At 42.2% G+C, this 16,293-nt stretch overlaps 2 protein-coding genes and 1 pseudogene across 2 annotated transcripts in view; 2 read left to right on the top strand and 1 right to left on the bottom strand.

Annotated features, from left to right (window-relative positions):
- LOC111965074 (autophagy protein 5) overlaps positions 1–3,890 on the bottom strand; it is a 30,278-nt gene extending 26,388 nt beyond the window's left edge. The window contains exon 1 of the mRNA XM_023989058.2: positions 3,743–3,890. The gene's annotated coding sequence lies outside the window, so the exon portion shown is untranslated. The remainder of the gene's footprint in view (positions 1–3,742) is intronic.
- On the top strand, positions 77–5,009 carry LOC111965076 (dynactin subunit 3-like). The gene is made up of 7 exons (XM_023989060.2): positions 77–242; positions 529–613; positions 749–835; positions 3,818–3,901; positions 4,014–4,072; positions 4,206–4,265; positions 4,531–5,009. The coding sequence occupies exons 1-7, from the start codon at positions 141–143 to the stop codon at positions 4,615–4,617; spliced, it is 564 nt and encodes a 187-aa protein (XP_023844828.1). The 5' UTR covers positions 77–140; the 3' UTR covers positions 4,618–5,009.
- Positions 5,010–5,871: 862 nt separating this feature from the next.
- On the top strand, positions 5,872–15,736 carry LOC111965073 (cytosolic 5'-nucleotidase 3-like; annotated as a pseudogene).
- Positions 15,737–16,293: the final 557 nt, after the last annotated feature.

Genomic DNA, 16,293 nt, shown 5'->3' with positions numbered 1-16,293 from the left:
GAAGTTTTCTTTAGGGACAACAAATATGGCCCCTTTCACGGTCCGTAGATGTTTTGCAATTATGCAATAATTGTGCGCCGTCGCCTKGTCTACGTCGTTACAAGGATCCAAATCCATTTGTTGTGCTCTCTGAATCAAGAATGGATAGGAAAGTTGAAGTGGATAACCTCGAAACGCGTCTTGAGATGCTGGAAAGTCGTATATACGGTGAAAGAAGTAACAAGGGAGGGAAACCCGTGAAGGTTTGACAATAATATTCTATTTTAGAAATGCAGAATAGCGATTTAACTGGCTGCTTTGGCTAGCTAGCGAACGCCCTTTTTGCACACTGATTTAATACAATCAATGCTAAGACGTCAATGCCAGGGCATATGCCAGGGCATTCCAACTAAGTTAGCTACAATCCAACATTTTAATGTCGAACGGCTACTTAGATAGCTAAGTAACTCAATGCCAGTACAGCTATAAACACGGTTTATTTTTAAGTTTAGCTGTTTAGTTTATCATATAATGCACCCTGTTCCCTAGTGCGCGGATTCCCTCTCCAGAGTTCAGGCCGCCCTTGCAAACACTGCAAATAAGAGGGAACGAGTGAAGATTCTACACAAAAAGAGTGAGTGACATCTTAGACGACACAACTGTGTGACTTGGATGGGACACATTATTACCAGGACAATCACAAAGCAGGGTCAATTGTGATTATATTTCCCACATAGTATATATTCTATAACCTTTGTTCTTTGTACAGTTGAGGATCTGCTGAAGTATCTGGACCCTCAGTTCACTGACCACATCACTGTTCCTGATGCCATGAAGCTGGAATTCATCCTTGCTGGTAAGAGTTTTTCATTTAAATATGTGAGTAAATGTTGGCGAATTTGGTCCTGCGTCAAGGTGATTGAGTAGGCCTCTGGCGTATGGGTATGTCACCTTTCGGCTAAATTCTCCGTTTCGAATCCAAAATAGGTGACCAACGTGATTCGTATAGATCAGATGAGAAAAGTTTGGGAGAGGGGGGGGGGTTGTATCACTACTGGCTGTAAGCGATCGAAGTGATGCGTGTTTGGAGCAATACTTTCTGTTTACATAACAGAATGCAGTGCAGCACGCGAATGAAGAGACAACCAATTTACTAGTTACAGCATCAGTACACGCTCTGGAAAGCCAGCTTGTCAGTTACAGCAGTGCGTCCCCTGAACGATAACGAAGAGGTAGGCGAGAAGGTGATGAAGCGTACTTCATGATCTGTAACTGAAAAACAACTGGCATTTGGAAAGTTTGAGATGAGGGAGAAAGTGTGGTGGAAAAAGTATTAGCATTGTTAACTTCTTATGGCTGGGGGCAGTATTGAGTAGCTTGGATGAATAAGGTGCCCAGAGTAAACTGCCTGCTACTCAGTCCCAGAAGCTAAGATATGCATATTATTAGTATATTTGGATAGAAAATACTCTGAAGTTTCTAAAACTGTTTGAATGATGTCTGAGTATAACATAACTCATATGGCAGGCAAAAACCTGAGAAAAAATCCAACCAGGAAGTGGGAAATCTGAGGTTTGTCATTTTTCAACTCATTCCCTATTGAAGATAGTGGGATATTGGTCATATTGAACTTCCTAAGGTTAGGAAGATGTCAACAGTCTTTAGAACCTTGTTTGAAGTGGGGGCGAATGAGAGGGGAATGAGTCAGGTCTGGCAGAGAGCCATGAGCTGACCACGCTCGTTCACGTGAAAGTGCAGGGCGCCAAATTCAAACAACAGAAATCTCATAATTARAATTCCTCAAACATACAAGTATTTTACACCATTTTAAAGATACACTTCTTGTTAATCCCACCACAGTGTCCGATTTCAAATAGGCTTTATGGCGAAAGCACCACAAACGATTGTTAGGTGAGTGCCTATTCACAGAAAAACACAGCCATTTTTCCAGCCAAAGAGAGGAGTCACAAAAAGCAGAAATAAAGATAAAATGTATCACTAACCTTTGATGATCTTCATCAGATGACACTCATAGGACTTCATGTTACACAATACATGTATGTTTTGTTCAATAGAGTTCATATTTATATAAAAACATCTCAGTATACATTGGCGTGTTATGTTCAGTGATTTTGCAGAGAGCCACATCAATTTACAGAAATACTCATCATAAATGTTGATGAAAATGCAAGTGTTGGAACTTTAGATAAACTTCTCCTTAATGCAACCGCTGTGTCAGATTTCAAAAAAGCTTTACCGAAAAAGCAAACCATGCTATAATCTGAGTACAGCGCTCAGAGCCCAAACAAGCCATACAGATATCCGCCATGTTGTGTAGTCAACAGAAGTCAGAAATAGCATTAGAAATATTCACTTACCTTTGATGATATTCATCAGAATGCACTCCCAGGAATCCCAGTTCCACAATAAATGTTTGATTTGTTCGATAAAGTTCATAATTTATGTCCAAATACCTCCTTTTGGTAGCGCGTTTGGTAAACAAATCCAAGTCCAGCGGAAAGTACGGACGAAAAGTCCAAAAAGTTATATTACAGGTCGTAGAAACATGTCAAACGATGTATTGAATCAATCTTTAGGATGTTTTTAACAAATCTTCAATAAAGTTCCAACCGGAGAATTCCATTGTCTTCAGAAATGCGATGGAACAGAGCTCCCTCTCATGTGAGCGTGCATGGTCAGCTCATGATAGACCTTACTCATTCCCGTCTCCTTCGGCCCCACTTCACAGTAGAAGTATCAGACAAGGTTCTACAGACTGTTGACATCTAGTGGAAGCCGTAGGAAGTGCAAACTGACCCATATCCCACTGTGTATTCGACAGGTGATGAGTTAAACCTACAAACCTCAGATTTCCCACTTCCTGGTTGGATTTTTTTCTCATGTTTTTGCCTGCCATATGAGTTCTGTTATACTCAGACATCATTCAAATAGTTTTATTAACTTCAGAGTGTTTTCTATCCAATACTAATAATACTATGCATATATTAGCAACTGGGACTGAGGAGCAGGCAGTTTACTCTGGGCACCTTTTCATCCAAGCTACTCAATACTGCCCCTGCAGCCATAAGAAGTTAAACAAGTGGATTCAGAGATCAAGTGTAGCTGGGCCTGGCTTAAGCTGAATGCCACTATAGAGGTGAAAGGAACACCACACACCCAGGCCCCTCTTTCTCACTTTTGCTGGCACATTGTATTGTAGAACAGATGTCCACAGGCAGAATGTGTATAATGTGCAGTGTAGCCCAAATATAGTTTTTGTTGTGTTGAACTTGACAGTAACGTGTGTGAATTATTTAAAAAAAAAAATGTACTTGGAATGTTATTTTTGCATACAGTCTTGTGCACTTGTTCTATAATGGCCACTATATTAGAGCAAAACTAAAATGCCTGTTTGTTTCATTCTATTTCTGCTTTAAGATGTTTTTTTCCCCCCAAGTGCAATATTTAGATGTGTGTGTGTGGTCACAAGCATTCTATTATAAAGGCTGTCATGGCTAACTGCAATATTAGAGTATTGTTTATTTTCTTCTCAAGGCTTGTCATTTGCAGTGAAGTCTAGGCAACAAATAACATTGGATTAGGTTTACATTAACCACTTTTTTAAATTTTACACACAGAGACTGATCATGTAGATCATATTCTTAGATTTTTTAGTTAGTTACAAACCTGCATTTTCCCCCTAGCAGGGATTTTTTTTTTTTTTGCATGTTTCAGTGAAATAAATAAATATAAATAAARTCACCTTTTTGGGCCTTCCAGTTTCCATCCCTGGTATGTGCCTCCAGTCTCAAACTCATGCACTTGTTTCTCCCCACAGAGGAGGACTTCCTGCTTTCCCAGGCCACCCTTTTGGAGCAGGTCAGCAACCTCCAGCCACTATTGGACAGCAACTACATCAGAGGTCAGTGAGAGGGAATTTAAGTACCATTACAATGTGGTCTGTGTGAAGTGATGATGGGTTAAATAGTGTTTTTTATGTTGAACGCAACTTATTGTAAAATTCTTATTCACAGATGTGCCAGAGCATGCCACCAAGCTACAGCGTTTGTCTCAGATTCACATCAAAGAGCAGGTATGAACCCTCCCCCTCTCTCTTTTACTTATTCACACCCCTCTTTTCTTGATTTTTGTCTTTCCTCACAAGACACGCTAGATTGACTTTTGTGAATTACAGTAGTGACACTGTTCTTGTCATTTTCCCAAAGGACCAAACTGAAGCTCAGTCCCTAGAGGTGAAGAAACTGTTTGAGGAGTACAACAAAATGGTACCTTTCCTTCATTATAATGGAATTATTGAAGTGAATAAATAACACTGATCAAGACAGAGGAAAATGTATCTGAGGTTAGCTAGTGAAACTGTGTTGAGTACATTGGCTGTCATGTCTCCCGACCTCCTCGGTCAGATGAATGAACGTGAGTGGTTGTAGATTGTTTTCTGTTATGTTGAACTCTGAGAAATGTCTAGTCTGTGCTAATGGAATGAACTGCCTGGCCCACCAAATTATCTTTGAACCTTGACCTCTTTGGCAGATGTTCCTGCTATCCAAGCAGTTCACCCAGTGGGATGAGAGCCTGCGGAAAGTGGAGGAGGCAAAAGGCATCCGTCAAGTGGAGTAGCGACCATGTCCAGTAATGACCGTTATGACAGTGTCACGGCATGATGTCGTCCRTGTTTCAAGGGTCCTATATGCAGCTTAATGTAACTTGCTGGATATTATTGTTATTTATTTACAGCTACATCAAGAGACCTTTGCATAGCTTTGTTTTTTTATTTTCTATCCTTGTTCATTTATTCAACATACAATGTACCCATGCATTCCAACTCTGCAACACTGCTCCAGGCAGTCACAAGACACTGCTTTTTTTCTGGGTCGGTTGACAGTAGAGTGTAGAGAAGAATTTGCACTAACTTTCTTCTTCCACAAAGGTCTGGTTTTAAATAGTTTTATCAGACAGCATGACCGCAAATGTAAAGTAATTGTAATAAAATCCATACTATTCAAACTGAACTGTTTGGTTACTTCTGTTTCCAAAACAACTAAAGTCGAAACAGAAAAACAATCTCCTGCACAGGTGAATTCAAGCACAATTGTGTAATGTTCGCATTTAATTACAGCTATTTCAATAGCCATATCTATGACTAATAAGAGAAGACGTTTTACAATCGGAGAGCTACAATTGATCGGTTGTAAAACGTCTTTAGTCACAAGGTAGGTTTCCATCCAAATTGTGACAGGCAGCCACATCGATCATTATGTCACCAGAATAAGACCCTCAATATGTATTGGAAAGGAGCATCAAGCTCATCACGTGCACTTTCACCACTCTGAAATTAATCATTTATTTCATCTGTARCCTTAGAAACTGCACGGTTTCCCGAGTCGTAGTGGGACCACACAACATATCATCGCGTGACTCCCAAGTTTACTTCGATGTGATCATTACGTTAGTATATCAATATTTGAGCATAAAGAGATTTCCACCCCAATTTCTCACATAATTAATTTTTGAACACAAAAAGTACAACGAATTCGAACGAACAATTTGTGGGCATTTATTCAATTGTACCGGCATATCCTATTTCCATCAGCCCGGTCGTGACTTTTTTCATGAGGCAGTTAATTCATCCACAWACAATGGTTGGATTGAAACCTGGTTATAGATATGGCTAGTATTTAAACAGTTTCCAAATTATGGTAACGTATCAAACATTTTGACACCCCTTGCCTCTTTTCAAGTCAAGAGCTTGCTATCGTTACAAGAAGAATATMTATTACATAATCAACTCGTCCTCTTTCATCGCCTCCTCAAACCCCATTGGATGAGTACAAACCAGAGGTCCTTCCCCTCTGTCTTCCAATGGGTTTTGAGAAGAGAGGACGCGAGGAGGAAATACTGCGAAATACAGGCTATAGTAATGACTAATATAATTAATTGTAATGACTAATGTAAAGCATTCTTATTACTTCGTTGCAAACATCTGTTTTGTTGGGGCTCGTTTCCATGGACGTGGTTCATACTAATTCGAAACCAATAATACTGAAACTGAGAATGTGTATACATTTCTTAATTATAGCATTTTACTCTATGCGTTACCAACACAATTACATCAAATATTTGGGTACGTTTGGTTAAATACCCCTGGATGGTTAAAAAAATGTTGGTATAAATGTACATCATCCCCCCCGCTTTCTCCCCCAGTGGTAGCGGCAGGAGGGTGCGTAGTCAGTTACAGCCTCAGCGGACAATAGACTCGAGGGAGGGAACATGTTTACATAAGGAAGGACTAGGGCTGTTTGTTAGGAGCGGCACAACCATGGACAAGACTGCCGTAGTAAAAGTCGGTGCYGCGGCCAGTGCCAGTGTATGTGCCCTGTTCGGTGGTGTGGTTCTCGCCCAGTACATGTTCGCCAAGAAGAAGAGAGCGGGAAAGAAAACGAARATCATCGAGATGGTGAGTGGGCTCGCGCGTGCTGTTCATGTGTGCATTGCGCAGTCGCGGATGTTCCTAGAAATAGCAAGGGTGGTTTAGAGGTCATTATTTGCTAGGTAGCTATCGTGGTGTCACGAAAAGTTGTCCAAAATCGTGACATGACATTAAACTGACGCTGTWTGTCAGGTGGCGGTGGTGGTGAAATTTGCCTGCTGATTTCGTGGTAACGTTACAATGTTGGTTCAATGGGTTGCTTCCGAGTTTTGTATTGTTTGCATAGCCCCTTCAGTTCTACTCTCGAGCCCCCTGTCCAAAATTACAACTAAACATGTTTTGAAGCCAAATTAGTGTATATCAAAGAAGTTCAACTGGTATGTCAAAATACGGACTGTCAGGTGTGAGCTTTACATTTCACATTGCTTGTCCTCAAGCATCATTGCTAGTTAAATCTTGTGATTCTGTAAGGTCCATTCTCAATTGTTGGACATGTAACCTACCATCTAGTCTCTACGAATCCGAGAGTGGCAGACAACTCTCTCGTCTCTAACATAAAGGCTCACTTTTTGTGATCAGTCCCWTCACATGTCAGACTGTTGAATAAACTTCATTTGAACGTACTTTACCTGTTGTCCACTGATTTCTGTCCTTATGTTGGAGGTAATCTGAGACAAAATATCCAGAGTAGTGCCATTAACCTGACTGTATGTCGGTTTGTATTTTCAATGCTGAAACAATTCGCACATGACTTGCACAACATGTCAACGGCCGCGTTTAACCTAAGCACAGATCAAACATTGTACCACGAAATCAGATGGCAAATTTCACCACCACTTCCAGATAATTGCGAGGGAACGGGCTTTGATTGACAGTTTGGTTACATTCCGCAATTGTTTACATATTGTGCATCAGGAGATGTAAAATAACCTAAAGGCGCTGCAAAAAGTTGGGTAAATAAAGTAAAGTACTTTTTAAAGATTKACCATTTTTAAAGATGCACTATGCAGAAATTGCTCTGCCATTTTCTGGTTACCAAAATTGTAATAGTATACCTAATTTCAGTTTGTGACAAAGCAAGTATAGTGTAGAGAATCGTAGTACCATCTCAACAGCTGTGAAATATATTTTCCATAACCAAAAWTATAGTGTTTGAAGCTGGTGTAGAAAAATAGCAACATTTAAGAACAGGAAGCATAGAAATAGTGCACATAGAAATTATCTACCGTTTCTTAGACTTGCTTTCAATGCGAATGACAGATCTATAACACAAATTTCTATGTGAATTTGATCAAGTCACCCAGAAAGTTACATATTGCAGCTTTAAATCTCATTGTATTCAACATTCTGGTTTGTAGAGACTTGTCTTTTTATAGCAACTTCTTTCAGACTGATGTTTAGACAACCTACCATCAAGGGGTACAACTGAGGATTTGTTAGCATTATATGTGGCTGTTGGGTCTCAGCCTAGGTTAGATTTAGAGTGACTATCTGGATCAGATGACAAATGTATTGCAGTGAATGCCAAACACCCTATGCATCTCCCCAATCAGATTAACCCATTTGGTGGGAATTGTAACGTGGCCATATAGCAAGCAATGCTACACTGCCCTCTTAGAACAGGAAGGCATGTCCGCGTGCTTTGACTTCTCAGCCCCCTCACATCTTTTTGTTCAGTTATTTTTAGACAATTGTTGTATTGCATTTAATAATTCAAACTATCACAGTGCCATTTGTGTCTGTGAAATGTTGCAGAATCATTGTTTGATATAGTGAAAGACAGTTGTACCTCACAGGCAGCCAGACGCTTAMGTTGTCTGACACATCACTAACCGTGCTGGCTGCTCTATTCCCTGCTTTCTGACTGGGGTTCTTTTTAGGCAAGCTTTGCGCTCTGTTTTTTCAGTTTTATTTAACCTTGATTTAAATCTGTGTTGTTGTATGTGTCGAACTGCTTTTGCTTATCTTGGCCAGGTCGCAGTTGCAAATGAGAACTTGTTCTCAACTAGCCTACCTGGTTAAATAAAGGTGAAATTTAAAAAAAACTAGGCATGTCGGGTTAAGAACAAATTCTTATTTACAATGACGGTATACCCCCACAACTCAGAAGACGCTGGGCAATTGTGCGCCGCCCTATGCAACTCCCAATCACGGCCGGATGTGATTCAGCCTGGATTTGAACCAGGGACTGTAGTGACGCCTCTTGCACTGAGTTGCAGTGCCTTAGACCACTGTGCCACTCGGGATTATTACAGTGTCCCAGCATGGGAAAGACATCACTGTTACAAAAACACACATCCACTCCACAGTATCCAGTTGTAGCAGGCCACAGTGGTGTCCTGTTGGTCAATGATAGGCATCTACTACATGGTTGTGTTTGGGATTGAAATGGTCTCATGTATTCATCATTGGCCACCAGATTGCAGGCAAGAACATTTGTAATGCTTCATGCTTGCTCTCAAGCAAATAAACATGTTCACTCCACTTTCTCCATGGGGAGATTGGCAATAGACAGTCTTGCTCAGTGCTGAACTGTTTTCTTCCTTTGGCATCTTTTTCAGTTTGATCCATGTTAGAAAAACATGGATCCAGTTTGATCCATGTTAGAAAAATATTGTTCCACTATGTTCTAGTGTTTTAAGTTTCCCCAAAACGTTCTTTCATGATCTTATTACTACAACGCTTTTAGTATTATTTTCAAAGTATTACTTTGACTCCAGCATAGACCCAGTGTCTTTACATGATGATTAGGCCTATACAATGTGTAGGAGCCTTTTAGCCTGTTTATTGTTGTGTATATGTTGTCTGTCGAGTTATTTTGACTTGTTTTGTACACTAGAGGGCACTATATGTTGAGGGTTACTGGTGTGTGTGTGTGTTATGGGGGGTGGGGGGGTAGCACAGGTGACCAGGAAGGGTTATCACAGGTGAGAGGAGAGCGCATACAGTTCTTACCGTATCACAGATACAGCTTATAGAATTGCATCTCTCTGCACCTATTTGTATAGGAATATGTGTAGTGGAGCTATTTACATTATATACTGTATGTGCAGTGAATGGGAACTTCACCCAAGCTGATTTTTTGTGTGGACGTGTTATGKACAGCTCTCTCCTTTGCCAGTGGCTTTTCATAGGGAATCGCTTAAATAATCCAAGGAGGGGTAACCGACACAATAGAGTACAGGTGTATATTGCTGGATAAGTGACCTTGTTTTTGGCTGAGGTCACAAATGTTCTATCTGACTTCTCCTGTGACACGGCAGGCTTATCCAGGGGCAACAGAGTTACAACCTTCCTCCTTTGCGGAGAGKGAGTTTATCTACGACAGAGCGGACTGTCCATGTGCCTGTGCTCTGGTGATACTGTTAGCTGAAGAGCTCTTACAGCAGACACTGTCCACTTTACTGTCTACTTATTCTTATTTATGAGGCATGGCGTATATGGCCAAGGGGATCTCTCTGTTTCTTTTACGTACTTTCTATCAAGRGAAGACCTCTAATAGAACATTTTCTACTCCACCCCAGAGCCAATACTATTTTATGTTTTTCAGTGGGCACTACACGTTTTAAGAGAAATGCATTCTAATGAGAATGTTATTAAGCTATCATGAAATGTTGATGTGGATGATACTTTGCCAAACTACATAGGGCCCAACCACAGCCCTACTTTAATCACAGAGCAGCACACGCAGCTTATCAGAATGCTGTTCTAGGGAAATGAGTGTCCAAGCCTGCCTGGCAAAGTCACCATTATGGCTCAAAGTCAAAACTCTTGAACTAAAATGTTGTCAGCAGCATGCCCTCACAGCCCTTGTTAATGTATTTTTTTTCTCTTCTGCCCTTGTTCCCCATAGTAGGTGTTTATTTACTTTTGCTGCAGAAATGTTCAGTAGATTCTTACATTGACTGATTCACCCAAGATAACCTCTCTTCCCTATGTCTGTGTAGACATAATGCTGTCACAAATGCACAGGTAAATGAAAATGCCTGAAAGCACCTCTTCCACTCTGTTGCCCGATGGCTGATAGTAGTCTGAATGCAGACTACTACAAAATAACTCCAACTCTCGTACTCTGCTCCAGCCCTGTGTCCTCTATAACCTTTGACTTTGGTGAACAAGGCTGGGGGTGAGGACGAGACACCCTCCGCTGTAGAAAGGAATGTTGAGCCAGCACTTTCACGGATGTTGAAAAAGTTACAAACTGACAATGGGTTTTAAATGGTGTTTCCCCAATTTATTTACTTATTTTTTCTTCGGGTGAGGCAGAATCGCCAATGGACTCCCTTTCAACACCTGATGTTTGACAGTTTTTCCAATGATTGTTGAAAATGTAGGCCTAGCCTATTTATGGGGGAAAAACATTTTAGATTGGGTGGAACTTGTTTTTGTATATCCTTGTTGTTTTAAATGTCTTATAAAAAAGACGACTGCATATGTGTATCTGTTTAAGCCTACCGCTCCCAAGGTTTGGGTGGAGAGGTTGGATTTATCACCTACATATGATACCAGTGTCAGAAACCCAACAGTCACCATGGTAGTGGAAATGCAGACCTGAATATGATTGGCCAGCCATTACGTTGTCTAGTTATTTGATCAATGTTGATTGGATAGGTGTGTGTGTGTAGTCTTATTTTGGTGAGACGTGATTAGAACTCTCTGCCTGAGTTAGGCCTATTGAAAGGTGGTATGTGACCCTGCAGCTGAGGTATGGTTTGTCATGTGCCAGAAATGTCAGAGTTCCGACTAGCGTGTGAACGCGGCATATAACCTACGGGGGAAAAAACACAGATGGCTTCTCATTGGCGGAGAGCAGATTTGATGAACCATGACCCTTTGACCCTGGGTATTCCATAGCCACGCACACACAAACAACATGTGGGGCAGGGTAGGGGTCTTGAAATGTGTGTGCTCAGCGTTGGTGGAGAAATGCACCGCAGGGTTTCGTCCCKGGCCTGGCAATAATCCAGACAAGTGGGAGGGCTGTTTCTGTTGCATCGTGTGATTGTAATGGATTCCAGTTACAGTACCTCTTTTAAAAGCTGAGGGGTCAAAGGTAAACTACTGCCATGGGGCTATTCCATGTCCCCTCATCTACTTGCCTTCTGTGTGTGTGTGTGTGTTAAGACATGTTCATTTAATCTTTGTGTGTCCTGTGTTTATGACGTAAATTGAAGCTGTGTGTAAGTTGTTCATTTGCGTGTCAGTGCGTCACTGGCCTCTTACAAAGGGGAGGGATTATCTAATCTATTTTGGGTGACGCCCCCTCTGTTGCGTTGCCTATATAAGCCCTCTGCTGACAGAGAACCTTTTCTTCACTCCCTTCACTTGTTTTGTGCAAGACCAGAGGAAAAGGTAAGTGTGTGTGCTGTTGGCCAGAGCCTTGCTGTTAGCACCAGCTACAAATTGCTCTGGAGGGTCAGAAAATGACTAGGCTGCAAATGTGTTTTTTTACGTCCGTGTGTTTGGAGCTGGAGAAAGGATGCATGGAAGAAGATGGGAATTCATGGATTATTATGTAGTCTATACTGTAAAATATCATTAGAGAACGGTGTGTTAATAATTGATAGTTGTAAATAGGTATGACTGGTATTTGGAGCAATGAGTGTGTGGATTCTGCTCTCCCTTCCCACTAACTAAGTTTTTATATCTAATATTCAAGAATGAGTTACATAGGTGTGGTCTCAGTGTTTTTAAGACTGAAGAATGTTGTCAATGTAGCCTATGCATCTGGAACGGTGTATTTCTTAAAGACATTACGACACATGACATTGCGTAAACAACTCAAATGTACCAAAGGAGAGGGTGTTCTGTTCCATGGATCAGCCCCAGTGTATTACATTAAGTGGTGTGAGAGGGTTGTAAGAAGGGGGGTGAAGGGGTTCCTAACCTTAACCTACATCCCAGTCATAACCTAGTACACATCCACTGATACCACAGAACAGTCTTGGTACACTTGCATACCACTGGTGTGTGTGTGTGTGTGTGTGTGTGTGTGTGTGTGTGTGTGTGTGCATGCACAAAGTTGTTTGATGGGGTGTGGGCTATTTCGATACTCAAACACACTCTGGTGAAGGAATACCCAGGTATCTAGTTTACACCCCCGATCTTCCCCAGCTCCACCCCCCTTCAGTCAAGGTTTTTTTAGCAACCTTAAAAATACACTCAAGGGGAGAAAAGGGTGCGTGCACACACACACACACACCAGCTGGAAGTAGTATTTATGTTTTGTTACATTCCTGCACTGACATGTCAACAGGGCTTCAACTGCGCTATAGATCTCTCTCTCATTTCTCCACCTGAACATTAGCCTAATATTGTAGTTAGACCACCAAGTCAAGTAGCTAAGATTCAATAGAACATATTGGTGTCTGCAGCCCTGTAAGTTGTTTGTGGTTCAGGTCTCCTCCCTCCTGGCCTGGGACTTGTTTGGGTGGTGGTCAGTTATGTACGGAAGAAGGATCCATAACATCAGCTGTTCCACTGCTCCGGCCCTGGGGAGACGGGGGCTGGGGCACGAGGGGTGTTGTGATATCCAGTTAGTCTACTCCTGGCTCCTCTTACCTTAGCCCCCAAAAATTACGCTGCTCTTTTAAACTCGACCCGCACCCCACCAAATACTAACCATAGGCCCAACTCAAGTTAACCTCAACACTTTTTTATTATTATTGAGTCCTCCTCCCCTCCCTCTGGAGGGTATTCTTTTCAATGATTGATTTGAAATTATTTTATCGATTCAGTGATGGGTGAGAATGGTGTGTTCTTACATGCTACTTGTAGAAGTGAATATTAGAAGCATACTTAACGATCTCTTTCTGTGTCTTTCTCCATCTCTCAGATGCCAGAGTTTGAGAAGAACACGGTCCACATGAGGGATCCAGAGCGGGTGGAACGGATCATCTGTGACATGATCAAGGGTGGCGCCTCCAAACTACAGGTACAGTAGGAGGGGAAGGGTGCGCAAAGAGAAATGGGCCGTTCGTATTGGCTGAACAGTGACACCCTGTGGTGACAGTATGATGACCGGAGTTATCACTGACTCCCCTCCATGGCTCTCCTGGTTTGTTTTCAGGTCATCACTGACTTTGACATGACGTTAAGCCGGTTCGCAGTCAATGGCAAACGCTGCCCCACGTGTCATAGTAAGTACAACATAAAACCATCTCAACATTCCCCGTGATTCAAAATAAGTTACTTGCCTATGACTGTCTCCGGCCTATCCGTCTGACCAAAGTCCTCCTTTCCACATAGATATCATTGACAACTGCAAGCTTGTCACCGAGGATTGTAGGAYGAAGGTTTGTTTGATGTTACTATTACTTAATAGTATTTGTAGGTGTCACGAAAGCACATGTGTTAATGCTAATTGATTTTCCGTCTGTCTTTTAGTTACTGGAGCTTAAGAACACATATTACCCCATAGAGATCGACCCCCATCTAACGATGGAGGAGAAGTATCCATTTATGGTAGAATGGTGAGTAGACGCATGCACACGTGCACACACACATACAATTGCTCTCGCTAAGGCCCAATGTGTGTGTGTGTTGACAGGTATTTTAAGTCCCACACATTACTGGTGGAGCAGAGGCTACAGAAGGACAAACTCTCGGAGGTGGTGAGAGACTCAGACGCCTGCCTGAGGTAAGACCTGATAGATAAAATGTKAAATAATTTAAACTACAGAAAGCCGCTCAGGACACATGTTGAGCCAAAGTGGCCGTTATTGCCGCTTCATGAACACAAGCTCTATGAAATATTATTTATCATTTAGTTCTGCCTGTGAATAATTTCCGTTCATATAAACTGGATGTCTGTCCCACAGAGGGCTATGAGTGGTTCTAATGCTTACATGTCTGTCCCACAGAGGGCTATGAGTGGTTCTAATGCTTACATGTCTGTCCCACAGGGAGGGCTATGAGTGGTTCTAATGCTTACATGTCTGTCCCACAGGGAGGGCTATGAAGTGGTTCTAATGCTTACATGTCTGTCCCACAGAGGAGGCTATGGGAGTGTTCCTAATGCTTACATGTCTGTCCACAGGGAGGGCTATGAGTGGTTCTAATGCTTACATGTCTGTCCTACAGGGAGGGCTATGAGTGGTTTCTAATGCTTACATGTCTGTCCTACAGGGAGGGCTATGAGTGGTTCTAATGCTTACATGTCTGTCCCACAGGGAGGGCTATGAGCCGTTCTTTGACCGGCTCCAGCAGCACAACGTGCCCGTGTTCATCTTCTCAGCGGGTCTGGGAGACGTCCTGGAGGAGATCATCCACCAGGCGGGGTCTACCACCCCAACGTCAAGGTGGTGTCCAACTTCATGGACTTTGACGAGAATGTAAGTCCCCCCTGTCCCTCGAGAGAGCTTGGTACATGCTGAGGATAGGCCTGAGTTTCTGAGTGTTGATAAACCTGATAATAAAGCTGTGGTTCTACCTGGGTGTATGCATTGCAGTTGCATCAGTTGGCTCAGTATCATTTAACGCAAGTATTTTTCTTCTCTCAGGGCGAGCTGAGGGCTTAAGGGAGAACTGATCCATGTGTTCAACAAGCACGACGGCGCCCTGTCGCAACACGGAGTACTTCAAACAGGTGAAGGACAACTGCAACATCGTGCTGCTGGGAGACTCGTTAGGCGACCTCAACATGGCTGACGGCGTGCCCAACGTGGAGAACATCCTCAAGATCGGCTTCCTCAATGACAAGGTACCCCCCCCCCATCGCCAGTCAGCAACTCTATCTGCTCCCATCACCAGCTACATTACTGGATATTAATAGTCTGAAGATGTGACTATAGTGACTGATATGAAAGTATGAGGTTATGTGCTGTCTGTGCCAATCTGCATCCTAACTCTTCTCTCTTCCCTGGCAGGTGGAGGAGCGTTTGGAGAAATATCTGGACTCTTATGACATCGTCCTGGTAAAGGACGAGACTCTAGAAGTGCCCAATTCCATCCTTCAGAAGATTCTATAACTCATCCCCTCTCCACATCATACTGACACACTTCCCCCAAACCCATGGAAAATGAACCGACCTCTGGACCCCCAGACGGACGTTACTGGCCCCCCGCCACTGACTCACAGCCCCTCGACATACACTAGCTCCATGGGCACCCCTCCTTGGATCCCACCTCTGCCACCAACCATAGGGTCATGGTTTTGGGTACTGGATGTTCCCTTCACCTCTTTATGAAGACATTTATTCTCCTATCAATGAACTATTTTAAAGTACACAGCCTCAGTCTTTGTCTGTCTGCAACCTTGTCGATGTCCTCCACCCCATAACTAAAAAGTAATAGCAAATGCTAACAATTTTTTTTAATAATTTGCACGTTATTGTTATTCATAATATTTTTGATATTGTAATGCTTGTATCAGCTTGCAAGTCATAAACCGAGCATCCACACAAGAACACAGCGACGTCTTTGGAACAGTCCTAGCATGCATTTCACCACACTACGTCACCTTGCATTGTGCAACAGCTTGGCTACAGGAATCAATGTAGGTCTGAAAAAATAACCTGAACCTGTCTATGGGTGAACCATACTCAGACATTGGTATGAGTATTATCAGTGGTTTTATGGATGTAGTAATGGATTCTGTCTTGCACAAGAAAAGCCATGTATACACCTCAGTTTTTTCACATGGGGACTTTACTACTGTAGCCACACTGCAAAGTAGCACTTTATTTTGCAAGAGTACCAACACTGCACATTTTATGTGCCATTTAAATATACTGCGTGGTTATAAGATACCTTATGGTGCTTATATCAAGAAATGACAGGTTTAAATCTGTCGTTCTGCCCCTGAACAAGGCAGTTAACCCACTGTTCCTAGGCCGTCATTGTAAATAAGAATTTGTTCTTAACTG

Source organism: Salvelinus sp. IW2-2015, linkage group LG6.1 (assembly GCF_002910315.2).
Source record: "Salvelinus sp. IW2-2015 linkage group LG6.1, ASM291031v2, whole genome shotgun sequence".
NCBI classification, from domain to species: domain Eukaryota; kingdom Metazoa; phylum Chordata; class Actinopteri; order Salmoniformes; family Salmonidae; genus Salvelinus; species Salvelinus sp. IW2-2015.
Note: the sequence above shows the minus strand (reverse complement) of the source record. Positions and strands in the feature narration are given on the sequence as shown.

Coding starts and splice junctions, on each gene's coding strand:
- LOC111965076 (XM_023989060.2), top strand. CDS start 141: ATGGATAGGAAAGTTGAAGTGGATAACCTCGAAACGCGTCTTGAGATG. Junction 614..748: donor GAAGATTCTACACAAAAAGA/GTGAGTGACATC, acceptor TTCTTTGTACAG/TTGAGGATCTGCTGAAGTAT. Junction 4,073..4,205: donor AGATTCACATCAAAGAGCAG/GTATGAACCCTC, acceptor ATTTTCCCAAAG/GACCAAACTGAAGCTCAGTC.